Source organism: Engraulis encrasicolus, chromosome 2 (genome assembly GCF_034702125.1).
Source record: "Engraulis encrasicolus isolate BLACKSEA-1 chromosome 2, IST_EnEncr_1.0, whole genome shotgun sequence".
Classification (NCBI taxonomy): Eukaryota; Metazoa; Chordata; class Actinopteri; order Clupeiformes; family Engraulidae; genus Engraulis; species Engraulis encrasicolus.
Window position 1 is genome coordinate 14,363,793 of NC_085858.1, and position 14,096 is coordinate 14,377,888.

Sequence of the window (14,096 nt, forward strand, 5' to 3'; positions counted from 1 at the left end):
CCTTGTATAGGGTCTCAGTCTATTTGTTTATGAAATAGCCTGTATAAAATGTTGTATATGAACATTTATCTAAATTCTGTTAATGAGATACCATATCTGAGTGGTTTAAGTTAAGTGTTACCCAATGCCCTATCATTCCAGGGCCTACCGTTTAGATTGTATTTCTTCACACACTACAATAATTGAATACTTTAACAACTTGTGAATGTAATGTACATTCACATATGAACTACAGTATAAACAAAGTTTGTTTAAGTAAAGTGATACCGGGCATTGTATTAGGCGATTGTCTTGGGTCCGATTTTGAAGACATTTTTGCTGGTTGCACAAGTGACATTTAAGGCTCTTATAAACATATAGTAAATGATTGTATGGGCATAGTATACATTTTCTGAATCGGCAGAGTGCCCTAAGTATTGAGGTTGTTAACTTTGGTGTCCTTGGTGTTCTTTCATGTCACAGATGTAAACGAAAGTGCACAGTTTAGGCACAATTTGTGTGAAAATGGGAGCTATTTCTGGTTTAATGACGTGCTGTGGCTTCTGTGTATGTCAGACAGATTCATTAATGGGCTTAAATGAAAGCCTGAAAGGTCCCCTTTCCAGTGATAACAAGCACAATGGTATACAATATTGGCAATACCCCCAACATAAGCCATAACTACATACACAGCCGATATTAAAAAACAGTATTTATTATAGGGGGGTAGTAACTTCAAGAGCTGAAAAAAGTGATTTCGCTACCACCCCATGACTGCTATCAAGCTTTTTCTACTAGTGGGGGGATATACCTTGCCAAAAAACATTGCTAGCATTCCTCCCCCCAGATGGCACCGGTCGACCCCTGCGGCTCATAGCCTGTAACAATAAATGATGTGTCATTGCAACTTGGAGGGCATTTCCACCCTTTATCTTAAAAAAACCCTGAATTTTGCTGTCCATTGGCTAAAAGTGTGTTTATTAGGTGAGCGGTTAGGGCGTCAGACTTGCATCCCAGAGGTTGCCGGTTCGACTCCAGTTTGTGGGGGGAGTAATCAACCAGTGCTCTCCCCCATCCTCCTCCATGACTGAGGTACCCTGAGCATGGTACCGTCCCACCGCACTGCTCCCCATGGGGCGCCACTGAGGGCTGCCCCCTTGCACGGTTGAGGCATAAATGCAATTTCGTTGTGTGCAGTGTGCAGTGTTCACTTGTGTGCTGTGGAGTGCTGTGTCACAATGACAATGGGAGTTGGAGTTTCCCAATGGGCTTTCACTTTTTCACTTTTCACTTTCATTACATAGTGTGTCTTTAATCGGGTAACCAAATACTTAGCTCACCAGCTCCTCCTCTTAACGCTGAATCCATGCATACCTCATATGTTAAATTTGGTTAAACTAATAAAATGTTATAGCAGTTTATATATTTTAGAGCGCCCCCCGCAGGCCATTTTGTTATCTGTGTGTTTGACACTCGAACCCAAATTGTTCTATAGACCCTAAACTTCAACTTGGAAGTGAAAATCAAACTTTAACACCAATTTGAAATGACTGAGAAAAATTGCACATGCCTACGACCCCACTATTGGGATATAGTTAAACTGAGATGAGCCTATCCCATTACTCATTAGATCTCTTTAATGTGTACTATGTCGTAATAAAAATTCTGAAATATTTTGTAATATTGTAATATTTGTAATGTTGTAATAATATTTTTCTGAAGTATAGTTACTCTGTTGCACTGATCAATGATATTTTCCATTTGCAATTGAGAGTTGTTTCTGCTAGTTAGAACGGCTGATGTGTTGAATGGGGAAGGGTTTTTGTACAGCCCTCTAACTGCCCTCACTCACTGTGTCTCTCGGGCACAGTAATAGACAGCCGTGTCCTCAGTCCTCAGACTGTTCATCTGCAGATACAGCTTGCTGCTGGAATCATCTCTGGAGATGGTGAACCTGCCCTGGACTGGGAGTACAAGATATGAGTGCTCTGATAGTGAATAAACGCAATCCACTCCAGTCCTTTTCCTGGAGCCTGTCTGATCTAGTTCATTGCGTAGCTGCTGAATGTGAACCCAGACGCTGTGCAGGTCAGTTTGTGAGATCCTCCAGGACTGATGACCACTGACTCAGACTCAGACAATGTCTGACACTCCACACCTACAACAAAATAGACAGAGACACATTATTTCATCAGTTGGTTAAATCAGTCGTCCACTCCCAACAAGCAGAGAGAAGCTGGGATGGAGGGTGAGTTTACCTGTTAAACATAAAACCACTAATAGTAGTCTCAGACCCATGGCTGGTTGGTTCATGGTATCAGGATATCACTACAATCAGCTTTCTCAGTCATACTCCACACACACAGATATAAGTAAAGACCTGTTGCATTTTGCATAGGCCACTCCCATTTGGTCAAAGGGATCACTGGTGTTATAAACGGCATTTTAAATTCAATTAAATTCAATTCAATTCAATTCATTCAGTGTTTGTGTTTATTAATATTCTTAAAATACCTTTAACAAATAATGAACTAATGATTGAAAGAACTGTGCAAAATGCTGATATGGGGAAATATGCGTACACCGCAATTAAAACAAAGTACAAGGAGGCCTACTTAGATAGGGCCTAGATATTACAAAATAAAACATCTAAAGGAATACTTGAGCAATAAAAAAAGGGGTGTCGTTTGTCAGAGCTTATAATTGGGGTTGTGTGACTGATGCCTAAACACAAAGATCCATGATCTAACAGGTTAACATGTGTAGATGTGTTGTGGATGAGAGCAAAAACCTTCAGATAAGAGAGATAAGGGGTGCAGCTCATTATCTAACCTCTCATCCCAGTGTTTCTCAAAGTGGGGCGTAAGCCCCCCTGGGGGGGGGGGCGCAGAGGCATCTCAGGGGGGGGCGTGTGACATCTGATTTGGGGTTTTTCCCCCAAGGAAATGATTTCCTGTCTTGCCAATAAGTCAATCATTTTAAAGCCCTCACCAACATTATATTATTAATTGTCATGAATTTGAATAGCATAGGAAATGAACACACATCTGCATTCGACTGCAGTCCCTCTTTGTTTAATCTCACCAGTCACCTTTCCTTTGATTCTGCGCAGCGATCGCAAAATCAGTCTGCGCGAGTACTGCTGTTGCTTGGGGGGGGCTCGGAAGCATTCAGACCCTCTGAAGGGGGAATGATGGAAAAAGTTTGAGAACCCCTGTCTCATCCAGAGATGCTGAGTATTGTGGTGCCACACTGCTGCCTACTGGCTGAGGGGGGAACTAGTGGCCTTCTTGCTGTTAGACATACACTCATCATCAAATCATCAATACGCTTCATCTGTTGTACACAGTTTTTAGAATAGTATATTTACACACATGCACATGCTCTTAATTGTAGAATATTAATGTGACTAATTGATGACTACTTTATGACTGAAATTACATTGTTTTTCATTTGTATGACAAGAATTCTGTGATATCAAGTTTAGAGTATCTTGACTAGACTACTTTGAAGGCATGGGTTGCCTCGAAAACGCTTCTGCTCACTTGTCAATCTCTGCAGAGTGACCTCATTTCATTTGGGGGTATCCCATTTATGCTGATAACTGTGCCCCTTAAGTTTTTGTTCAGGTCTGAAGCTGTTTTGTATCACTGTGGGGCTCTCGGGCGCAGTAATAGACAGCTGTGTCTTCAGGCTGCATGTTTTGTCCTTGCAGGGTGATGGTGTTACTGGAGGTGTCTCTGGAGACACTGAACTTGCTCTTCAGTGAGTCTTTGTAGTACAAGTCTGCATTATAACAGAGGCGATTGATCCACTCCGGGCCTTTCCCTGATGGCTGTCTGTAATGGAGCCTCCAGTTACTTTGCAGGTGACACTCAAAGACTCTCCTGGCCTGATGGTTACAGAGCTGGGCTGGCTGTATTCAATGCAATCTACCCCTGAAAAATAAAGACAGAGGAATGTTAGTAACACATACACTGCATAACAATAACAAAATCAACTTGACATTATGAAAAGTTGAACTGAAAATCAGAAAGACCCACATGTGGTGCTGAGTAGAAGGAGCATCAGAAGCAGACAGGTTTGTGTTGAGGATGATGTGGGTGACATGGCTCCAGTGTGCTCCATGATCTGATGGGGAAGCTGAAGACTCTCAGCATTTATAGCTGCAGGTTGACACCATTTACATTCACAGATCCTGCTGCTTTTACATCACCTGTGAGAACAATAAGGAGGAGATCATGGAAATCTACATTTGAAATAAATGACTGATTATGACTGGAGGACTTAATGATGCCGTGAATGATATAAAAAACAGATATATGTCAGGAGAAAATATTTTAGGCCTATTGGAAAACATATTTATTAAATTATTCAATTATAAGGGTGACTGCCAGCAGTGCAGAAGTGTGCTGTCACGTCATTGGTGAAGTTGGAGTATTGCTGTTGAAATTAGTACTTCTTTAAAAATTGGAAGTACTTTGATTTGTGATCATGAAGGTTGCAACAAATAGAAACCGATTTTAACATTTAAAGGAGTTTAAGGTGCAGCAGAGTGGTGTCATCTGTACCCTTGTGTTTGTTCTCCAATCAGGAGTCACACTGACATTGGCCCGAACAGACCAACAGTATTGCCTTCTGGCCAATGACCTAAACACTAGTAAACTAGTGCACAGAGCCATGGAATTCAGAGTTGAGACAAGTGCAGGAGTTCAGTTGGTGATATGGTTCACGTCGATTAAAAAAAAAATGGAACAATGAGTTTAGTGAGTTTAGTACAATCTTACTTGCCTCTGGCAGTGCATTAGGAAGTTATGATGTTTAATATGTGTAAACCTGAATCTTCATCTCTTTTTAAGATATTTTTAAACAATGCACCTCATCCAAAATAATGTTTGAATTAGGCCTATATCAGTGGCGGCTGGCAGTCTGTCAAACAGGGGAGGCTGTTCAATTACAAAAGGCTATGTCCAGAACGCAAAAAAAAAAATAGGGGGGGGCAATTTTGTCACACATCTTACATTGGTCCTGAGCAACAAATGGCCTCACAAACTAAAGGACTCTTGTTGAAACAAATTTGTTGGAAAGCTGGTGTTTTTTACGACACATTGTTCTTAATCATTTGAGTGTAGCTCTTTGTGAGAAATCTTGCAGCAGTCTGTTCTGGAATAAACACGGGAACTGACCTGTGGTGGGGATTCTAACAGAGAGCTGGTGCTACTTTCATATTATCTAATTCAATTCATCATTATCCCCCTTATATTCATAGGGAAATTATATATATTATTATTATTATCTTTAGGCCTACCTCCGCCACATAATGATGTGAGTTTGCCTTCGCTGTCTTTGTTCATTACTGGGTGCACGGCTGGGCTTACCACTAGAGGGCGCCAAATCTTAAATTATTTACTAGACATTGCCAACACAGCAAGAAACAAGGACTCGCCACTCACGGGACTTTGCAGTTAACCAGTTGATCAGACACCTCGAAAGCTCCAAAGAAACGATCTTCCTTACCTTTTTCACCAAGTCAATATTAGGCAGTGCTCTGCTCTGCTCCTTGATATTCATGTTCTCCTCATAAGGACAACTGGAATTCGCCAGAATGTAATCTACAATGCTTGGCATTTTGCATAGCTCTCTGGCGTTCTTGCTAGCCCCCTCGAAAAATTGGGAGATTAAAAAGGATAAGGACGTGCCACTATTAAGACTTTATTCGCAACTATGTTTACAAGAATATGTACACAAAACTGCAATATAGGCTACCGCAATGAATAGCTTCCTCACTGGTTACCACGACGAGACTTCTCAGTTAAATTAATAACATATCCCATTTAAACTATAGTACTACTGACACGGGGTTCACCTAATCACAAGTCGGAGCTTCAGTCTCCAGTCCCGATCGCTCTCCCGCCCATCTCCCTTCACTCCCACTGACATATGACATTTTAAATGTAGGCTATTTGTTTTGGTGTGTGCAAAAGTCAACATACAGTGTATGCATGTTAAATTCACACGACAAAATACAACTTATTTTTGAATTTCTGTTGTATTCAAAACACAATATAGTCAATAGCTTAGTAAAAAAACATTAAAATATGTGGGAAAAATATAAGCTTGCATCATTACCTCCGCCAAGGCCGTTGTTTTCTAATCAACGGATTTGCACGAAACCATGTGGAATTGTTCATAATGGCCCAAGGAACAAGTGATTAAATTGTGGTGGTGATCCAGATCACGAACCGGAACCAGGACTTTTTAAAAGATTCTGTCAGCAGGATAACTCAAAAACTAACCAACTGATTTGGACGAAACTTTGAGGAGTTGTTCATAATGGCCCAAGGAAGAAGTGATTATATTCTGGTGGTGATCCGGATCACGAACCGGAACCAGGACTTTTTAAAAGATTCATCACCATTGCTGGCCTATATGTAGACACCCCTAGTGACTTGAAATTGAATTGTGGGTACTCCACAAAAAGAAGGCAGAAAGACTTAGGGTGTAACATAGTCAAATGTTCTATCAAGCAGCTTCCTTGGCGGAGGTCTGCGCTCTCTGAGTGCTTCTAGTTCAAGATGTAATATTGTCTGTTACTGTACATAATGTGTGCGGTACGTTTTTGTTCAGGTCTGAAGCTGTTTTGTATCACTGTGGGGCTCGAGCACAGTAATAGACAGCTGTGTCTTCAGGCTGCATGTTTTGTCCTTGCAGGGTGATGGTGTTACTGGAGGTGTCTCTGGAGATACTGAACTTGCTCTTCAGTGAATCTTTGTGGTATATGCTACCACCACTCCAGATAACATTGATCCACTCCAGGCCTTTCCCTGATGGCTGTCGAATCCAACCTGTGCCATAGCTAGTAACTGAATAGGAGACTTGACAGCTGATGGTCAGTGTTTGTCCTGGCTGGAGAGTCACTGAAGCTGGCTGAGTGAGCGTCTCTGAATGGACACCTGTGGAAAACACACCTGTTACTGTCATGGCAGCTCTAACACATGAGCCAGTGCAGACACACAGTCTGGAGTGTTGAGTGCAAATCCACTCCAACAGAGACACTTACTGGAAGTAGCAGCCAGCAACAGCAGCAGAGCTGACAGGGACATGATGGTTAGTTAATGTGGAAGATGAGGATCTGGCATCAACTGCTCTATTTCTCAATCTCTACACACAGAAGTTATACTCTCCACAACATTCTTCAAACAGGAAGTGAAACTGGCTGAATTTACATGTACATGGGATTGTGGTTATGAGAAGTGGGACTTCCTGTCAATACAACTCCAACGGCCCTTTAGAGTGGCGATCCTACAATGACTGGCACCCTGGGCAACGCCCCCTGCAACGCCCCGCCCCCAACCCACTAACTGCATGTTATTATTTCAATAGCATGGCAATAGAACAAAAACAACGGGGTCTTTCCATTTTCTGAACTCCTGTCCTCCCTTGTGCTTGTGGCCTCTTGATGATGTCATTAACAACAGAGGTTTAATTCAAAATCTGGCAAAAGTCTTGCCAAGATAGCATCTGATTACAGGATTTTCATAGGGTATTACTATTTTTATATTATGATTTGTAGGCCTACCTTTACAGCCTGACACACACACAGAGGTGTTTTAGAGAGTGAAGGTGTTCCATTGTGTGTATGAATTTGAATTGAATTGATTTTTTGGCGTTATATGAATACATAGTTTTTGATGAAGTTAACAAGTAAAAACATGATGTAATAGTAAAGTTAATGCTATGATAATCCAATGAATCGTACTGAATTATTTGGTGTATTAGATTAAGGTCTGTTAAATTCTATAATTGCACTGCCCCCATGTGGAAGACAGATGACACTGCAGCATCACTGTGGCTACAATGGAACTCATTGAAGACTGCAGCACTGACAAAGACAAAGACATTCAAATGTAAGCACAGATATATGTCCAGTGTGCAAGATGAGGCTCAAGGCAAAATTTGTTTTCATTCAGACAGATGCAGTTCAATGTGCAATAATCATTTTCATGTTTTTCACAAGAACAAACAAATTGCTAACATGTAAAGCACACAGTGTAAAGGCAGTATCAGTACACAGGAGGAGTATGAGGTGCTGGTGCAGTGCTGCTGCAGGGCTCCAGTGGACTGGCCACACTTGCAAGGCACACAGAGCAGAAGGAGGATGGTCAGAGGGGAGCTCATGGTCGTATACTATAGTCTAGTGTCTTCTCAGAGATACACACACAGCTGCAGTCTGACTACCGTCTGTCTCTGGATGGGTGTGTTCAACATTTATGTCATATGAGGACATTTCATTTGCATAATGACTTTCTTTTGGGAGTGGGGGCTACAAAATAAGTAATGATGTTTTTAAATAATAATAATAATAATAATAATAATAATAATAATAATAATAATAATAATAATGCATTATGACAGCCTTTCAAATGTGTAAACATGTTTCTTTCAATGACACTTCAAATTAAATTGAATATGTTTTATTTACCAGGCCAAAATAATATTCATCATATTCACCATATGTTTTGAATCACAATTTCTTTGGAATTGGTTAAAATGAGATATCCTCATTGAATCTCTGTTATGTTACTATTGTGTCAAAATAAATACTGACTGTAATGATATTTTCCTCAAGTAGTTACTTTGTTGTACTGATCAATGATATTTTCAATTTGAAATTCATTTAAACAGACAATTCAAGACCTGTTTTCTGCTAGTTAGAATGGCTGATGTATTGCATGGGGAAGTGTTTTTGTACAGCCTGGTAACTGCCCTCACTCACTGTGTCTCTCCGGGCACAGTAGTACACAGCCGTGTCCTCAGTCCTCAGACTGTTCATCTGCAGATACAGCTTGCTGCTGGAATCATCTCTGGAGATGGTGAACCTGCCCTGGACTGACTGGGAGTAGTAGATCGGGGTACTGGCTGTGTGAATAAATGCAATCCACTCCAGCCCTTTCCCTGGGGCCTGTCTGATCCAACTCATAGCATAATTTTTAAATGTGAACCCTGACGTTGTGCAGGTCAGTTTGTGAGATCCTCCAGGACTGATGACCACCGGCTCAGACTCAGACAGTGTCTGACACTCCACACCTACAACAAAAACAGGACAGGAGAGACACATTATTTCGTTTGTTGATTCTATCAATGATCCACTCCCAATACGCAGAGAGAAGCTATGAGAGAGGGCGAGTTTACCTGTGAGAAATAAAACAACTAATAGGCCTAGTAGTTTCAGACCCATGGCTGGTTGGTTCATGGTAGCAGGATGGCACTACAATCAGCTTTCTTAGTCTTACTCCACACACACAGATATAACTATAGATCTGCTGCTTTTTTGCATGGGCCACTCCCATTTGGTCAAAGGGATCACTGGATTTATAAATAGCATTTTATATGAAATAAAATTAAAATTAAATTAAATTAAATTAAATGCATTCAGTGTTTGTGTTTATTTATGTTCTTACAATACTTTTAACAAATAATGAGCAAATGATTGAAAGAACTGTGCAAAATGCTCATATGGGGAAATATGACCACCACAATTAAACAAAGTCCATAGAGGCCAACTTAGATAGGGCTAGATATTATTTTCTCACGACTTACAATAGAGGTTATGTGCTTGATGCCTAAACACAAAAATCCATCATGCAACAGATTACCATGTGTAGATGTGTTGAGGATGAGTGCAAAGGCCTCAACAGATAAGAGAGATAAGGGGTCCAGCTCATTATCTAACCTCTCATCTCTCATATAAGCTGTGCTCCCATCATAGCACATGATTCCAATCCATTCTTGTGCTTTCCCCGCATGCTGCCTTATCCAACCAGTACAACAGCCCCTATCGCTGAGTGAATATCCAGCCACATTACAGGAGAGGCGTAGAGTCTGCCCAGGCTGGGTCAACATGGAGCTCGGCTGAGTGAGAATAATATCACTACTCACACCTGGAATAGAATAATCAACATTTGATTACAAAGCCAATATTTGTAATGTGAACCCCATATCTTGTCATGTCTTGTGTCTTTGAGGACTCACTGTGTGCTGCTATTAGCAGTAGGCCTAGCAGATGTGTCAGCATCATGGTGTGATCTGGTCCTGAATCGCTGCACTGGTCCTGATATTGTCATTCAGAACAGAGACATGGTGTATATACAGTAAGACAAAGGGGAGGAGGAGCAAGAGGAAGAGGAAGAGGAGGAGGGATATTCATTTGCCTACAGCAAGCACCCTGGATGGACAGGTTAGAAGGTTGCCACCTTTAAAGTTGAAAATTAAAAGAAACAATTCTTCATAACTTCGCTTTGTATACTTCCTTGATCATGTGACTGGGTGATGCAGAGTGCAGGTGAATGCTGTCAAGGGAACGTCTAGGAAATGCGGTCAAGCTGTCTAGGGAAAACAAGTACTGCACTAACACCCTCATGTATGTCCGTGACAGTAAAGGCCAACACCTCATATCCAAAGTTGAACACTGGTCGATTTGAGAAGTCAAGCTCAACGTGTGTGTGTGATAGCAATGCAGTCATACACTAGCCTACACAATCAGTGGCTCCAACATGTGCTATGTGCTATTATATTTATTTTCACAAATGGAGTAATGCGCATCTCTCCTTTAATTGCAAAGTTCCATGCTTTTCTTTTCCATACTGAAAGCGGTACACACATCTTCCTTTTTCTGTAATACCAGAGGGTATCTGATTTGATGGTAAGCACTGCCCCCTGCTCTATATTGTACTGCAGATCAATAGATCAACACTTTATGTAATATGGCAGCATACGATGCAATGGATGTCTATTTGTGTGACTGAATCAACAGCTTGTCATGATTAACACATGTCCAGTCCATTTGTCTCCTTCTACTTATTTTTAGCCAGGTTTATTCTTAGATTATATGAATTCTAAATCTTCATGTTTAACCCCTATAGTATATCTGCAAACAACTTCAATTTCTCACTTAATTTACAATTTCAACTTTGTTCCGCTTTGTTCCATAAAAATGTCATTTTCCTGTGGCAAGACATTCAAGTTCAGACCAGGGAGGTTTTTGTATGGGGAAACAACATGTTTGGATCACTGTGGATATCGAGAGCAGTAATAGACAGCTGTGTCCTCAGGCTGCATATTCTGGCCTTTCAGAAACACAGTGTTGCTGCTGCTGTCTGCAGTGAAGCTGATCTTGCTCTTTAATGAGTCTATGACATAGCTGCTTGAAGAACAAATGTACCCAATATACTCCAAGGGCTTCCCCGCTCGTTGGCGTATCCAATAAGGGCAATAGCTGCTAATGGAGAATCCTGAGAACCTACAGGAGATGGAGACAGACTGTCCTGGAGTCACCACCAGATTACTTGGCTGGATGAGCTCAATGTCCTGAGCACCTGTGAAACAGAGATGGTTAGAAGTAGGTGAGAAATGATTGAAACACAGTAACACGGATGTGCATACACTTCATTTAAGAATCTCTTTGACTTACAGCAAGTGACTGCCAGCATCATCATCAGCAGCAGTAGAGAGGTGGTGGTCATGGTGACTTGGTGGAGGCTGAGCTGCTCTTCTGAGATCTGCAGAAGTCCAGGAGCTTCTGAGGAACTGAAGGTCCACAAACAGATTAATATCTTCACATCAGGGGGAGGGACATGATAGGGGAGGGGAAGAAGACAGGGAGACGGATGTGAGAATATCGAGAGTATGAGATGTTTGTGCATAGGCTAGTAAAACCACCAAAACCACCATTTTACATTCCGCTACCCCATACTAATTTTATTTATTTGATTATACAGGCTTATATATTTTAAATGTGTTAGTATCAGATAGCTATTCCCACAAAGACCAGAAGTAGGGCAGTCATGGGTGAGCGGTTAGGGCGTCAGACTTGCGTCCCAGAGGTTGCTGGTTCGACTCCCAACCCGCCAGGTTGGTGAGGGGAGTAATCAACCAGTGCTCTCCTCCATGACTGAGGTACCCTGAGCATGGTACCGTCCCGTCGCACTGCTCCCAAGGGGCACCATTGAGGGCTGCCCTCTTGCACGGGTGAGACATAAATGCAATTTCTTTGTGTGCAGTGTGCAGTGTTCACTTGTGTGCTGTGGAGTGCTGTGTCACAGTGACAATGGGAGTTGGAGTTTCCCAATTGGGCTTTCTTTTTTTTTCACAAGTAGAATTGACAGATGGAAGCTCCTGGTCCTATCCTGTTTAATAATGTATTCACACAGTCTATTTCTCCTCACAACATTAACAGGTTGATCATTCGGCGGGATTTATCATTTCTACCGTCACATAGCGAGGTTAAAAATTTAGAAGATGATCCCCTGTTATTGACAATTTAATTTTCAAAAACCATTGACATGATTTACTGAATACCTCACTGTCAAAACCTAATTTTGTCATATTTAAATCTGTTTGATATTACACGACACATCCTTAATAGGCAACTGAAACTTTAAACTCACACATTAAGCACAACTCCGTTGAAAAGATATATGGAAATTCAATTCTCTCTCGATTCTACAATTACACTTTTTCACGCTGTTCTTTATCAAAGCGGCCGGTCCGCACATCTTCCTTTTTCAGTACAATAGGGCATTTTTGATTGCGGACACTGCCCCCTGCTGGTTTTTAGAATGAAACTCAGTAGGACATGCCCACTACTGGCTGTATTGTCTGCATTACTATCTACACACTGATGCAAATGCATCACAAAGACTCGTATTGAAAGCACAGAGCTATCAGTCCGCTCCTGTAGCATATTGGTATTGTCCATGCTGAAACGGAGTGTAAACTGGCAGGTCATGTGTTAAAGCCCCAAGTGGCGAACCAGTGCAGGATGACTTTGGTTGCACCAACATACTGCACATCATGTTAAACCATATAACAATACAATTTATTTCGGAATTTCTGTTGAATTTAAAATATAGGATCAATTTTCAACTTTGTTGTTGGATTTTTTTCTGCACGTGGTCATCTGCATTAGGCTACTTCTGTAAATGTTACTTCATCTATTCCTGTGTTTTATATTCTGCAATCCCATGCCATAATTTATTTTAATTCATTTTATTCTGTTTGTCACTGTTAGGTAGTCATTACCACACTCAATGCTTTTGGTTATGTAGGCCTAATCTTTTGTAATCATCAGATTTTACAGTATTGTGTATTTTATTGTTGTGACAAACTTTTCCTTAGCATACAGAAATGAACAAATTAAATGCTGATAAAATGGGACCATGAATGATGAAGGAAACACAATCAATTTATGTATGAAAGTTACAGCAGAGTAGAATTAAAACAAGGTCTATTTTGGAACAGTAGTCCTTTAAAAAACATTATACAATATGTTGCATTTTTAATACATTGTTTATATATTACATTATATTTAATCTTAAACGTATGACTTTAATGTGCTTGGACAACACGTTTTAAATAACTTTTGTGTTGTGTTTTTGTCCGCCACTGTGTTGAATGGGGAAGTGTTTTTGTACGGCCTGGTAACTGCCCTCACTCACTGTGTGTTCCGAGCACAATAATAGACTGCGGTGTCCTCAGACTGCACCCTCTGCCCAGTGAGAGTCACAGTTCTACTCGAAGTGTCTCTAGTTATGCTGAACTTGTTCTTTAGGGACTCTTTGTAATAGCAGCTTCCACCAGTGCTGGCATAGCCAACCCACTCCAGGCCCCTGATGGCTGTCGAACCCAAGCTGTGCCATAGCTAGTAACTGAATAGGAGACTTGACAGCTGATGGTCAGTGTTTGTCCTGGCTGGAGAGTCACTGAAGCTGGCTGAGTGAGCGTCTCTGAATGGACACCTGTGGAAAACACACCTGTTACTGTCATGGCAGCTCTAACACATGAGCCAGTGCAGACACACAGTCTGGAGTGTTGAGTGCAAATCCACTCCAACAGAGACACTTACTGGAAGTAGCAGCCAGCAACAGCAGCAGAGCTGACAGGGACATGATGGTTAGTTAGTGTGGAAGATGATGATCTGGCATCAACTGCTGCTCTGCTCTTCACTCTGGACGCACAAGTTATACATTCTACAACACTGTTCAAACAGGAAGTGAAACTGGCTGACTTTGCATAAACATGTGGTTAGAGTTAGAAGTGGGACTCCTTGTCACAACTCT

At 41.3% G+C, this 14,096-nt stretch overlaps 2 gene segments (V, D, J or C); both read right to left on the bottom strand.

Annotated features, from left to right (window-relative positions):
- Nucleotides 1-6,624: 6,624 nt before the first annotated feature.
- Nucleotides 6,625-7,122, bottom strand: LOC134469040 (Ig heavy chain V region 5A-like). The segment is given in 2 exon segments: nt 6,625-6,932; nt 7,040-7,122. Coding segments are annotated over 2 exon segments (351 nt in total).
- A 721-nt stretch (nt 7,123-7,843) lies between these two features.
- LOC134459599 (Ig heavy chain V region 914-like) lies at nt 7,844-13,953 on the bottom strand. The segment is given in 4 exon segments: nt 7,844-7,861; nt 8,050-8,109; nt 8,732-9,066; nt 13,883-13,953. Coding segments are annotated over 4 exon segments (456 nt in total).
- Nucleotides 13,954-14,096: the final 143 nt, after the last annotated feature.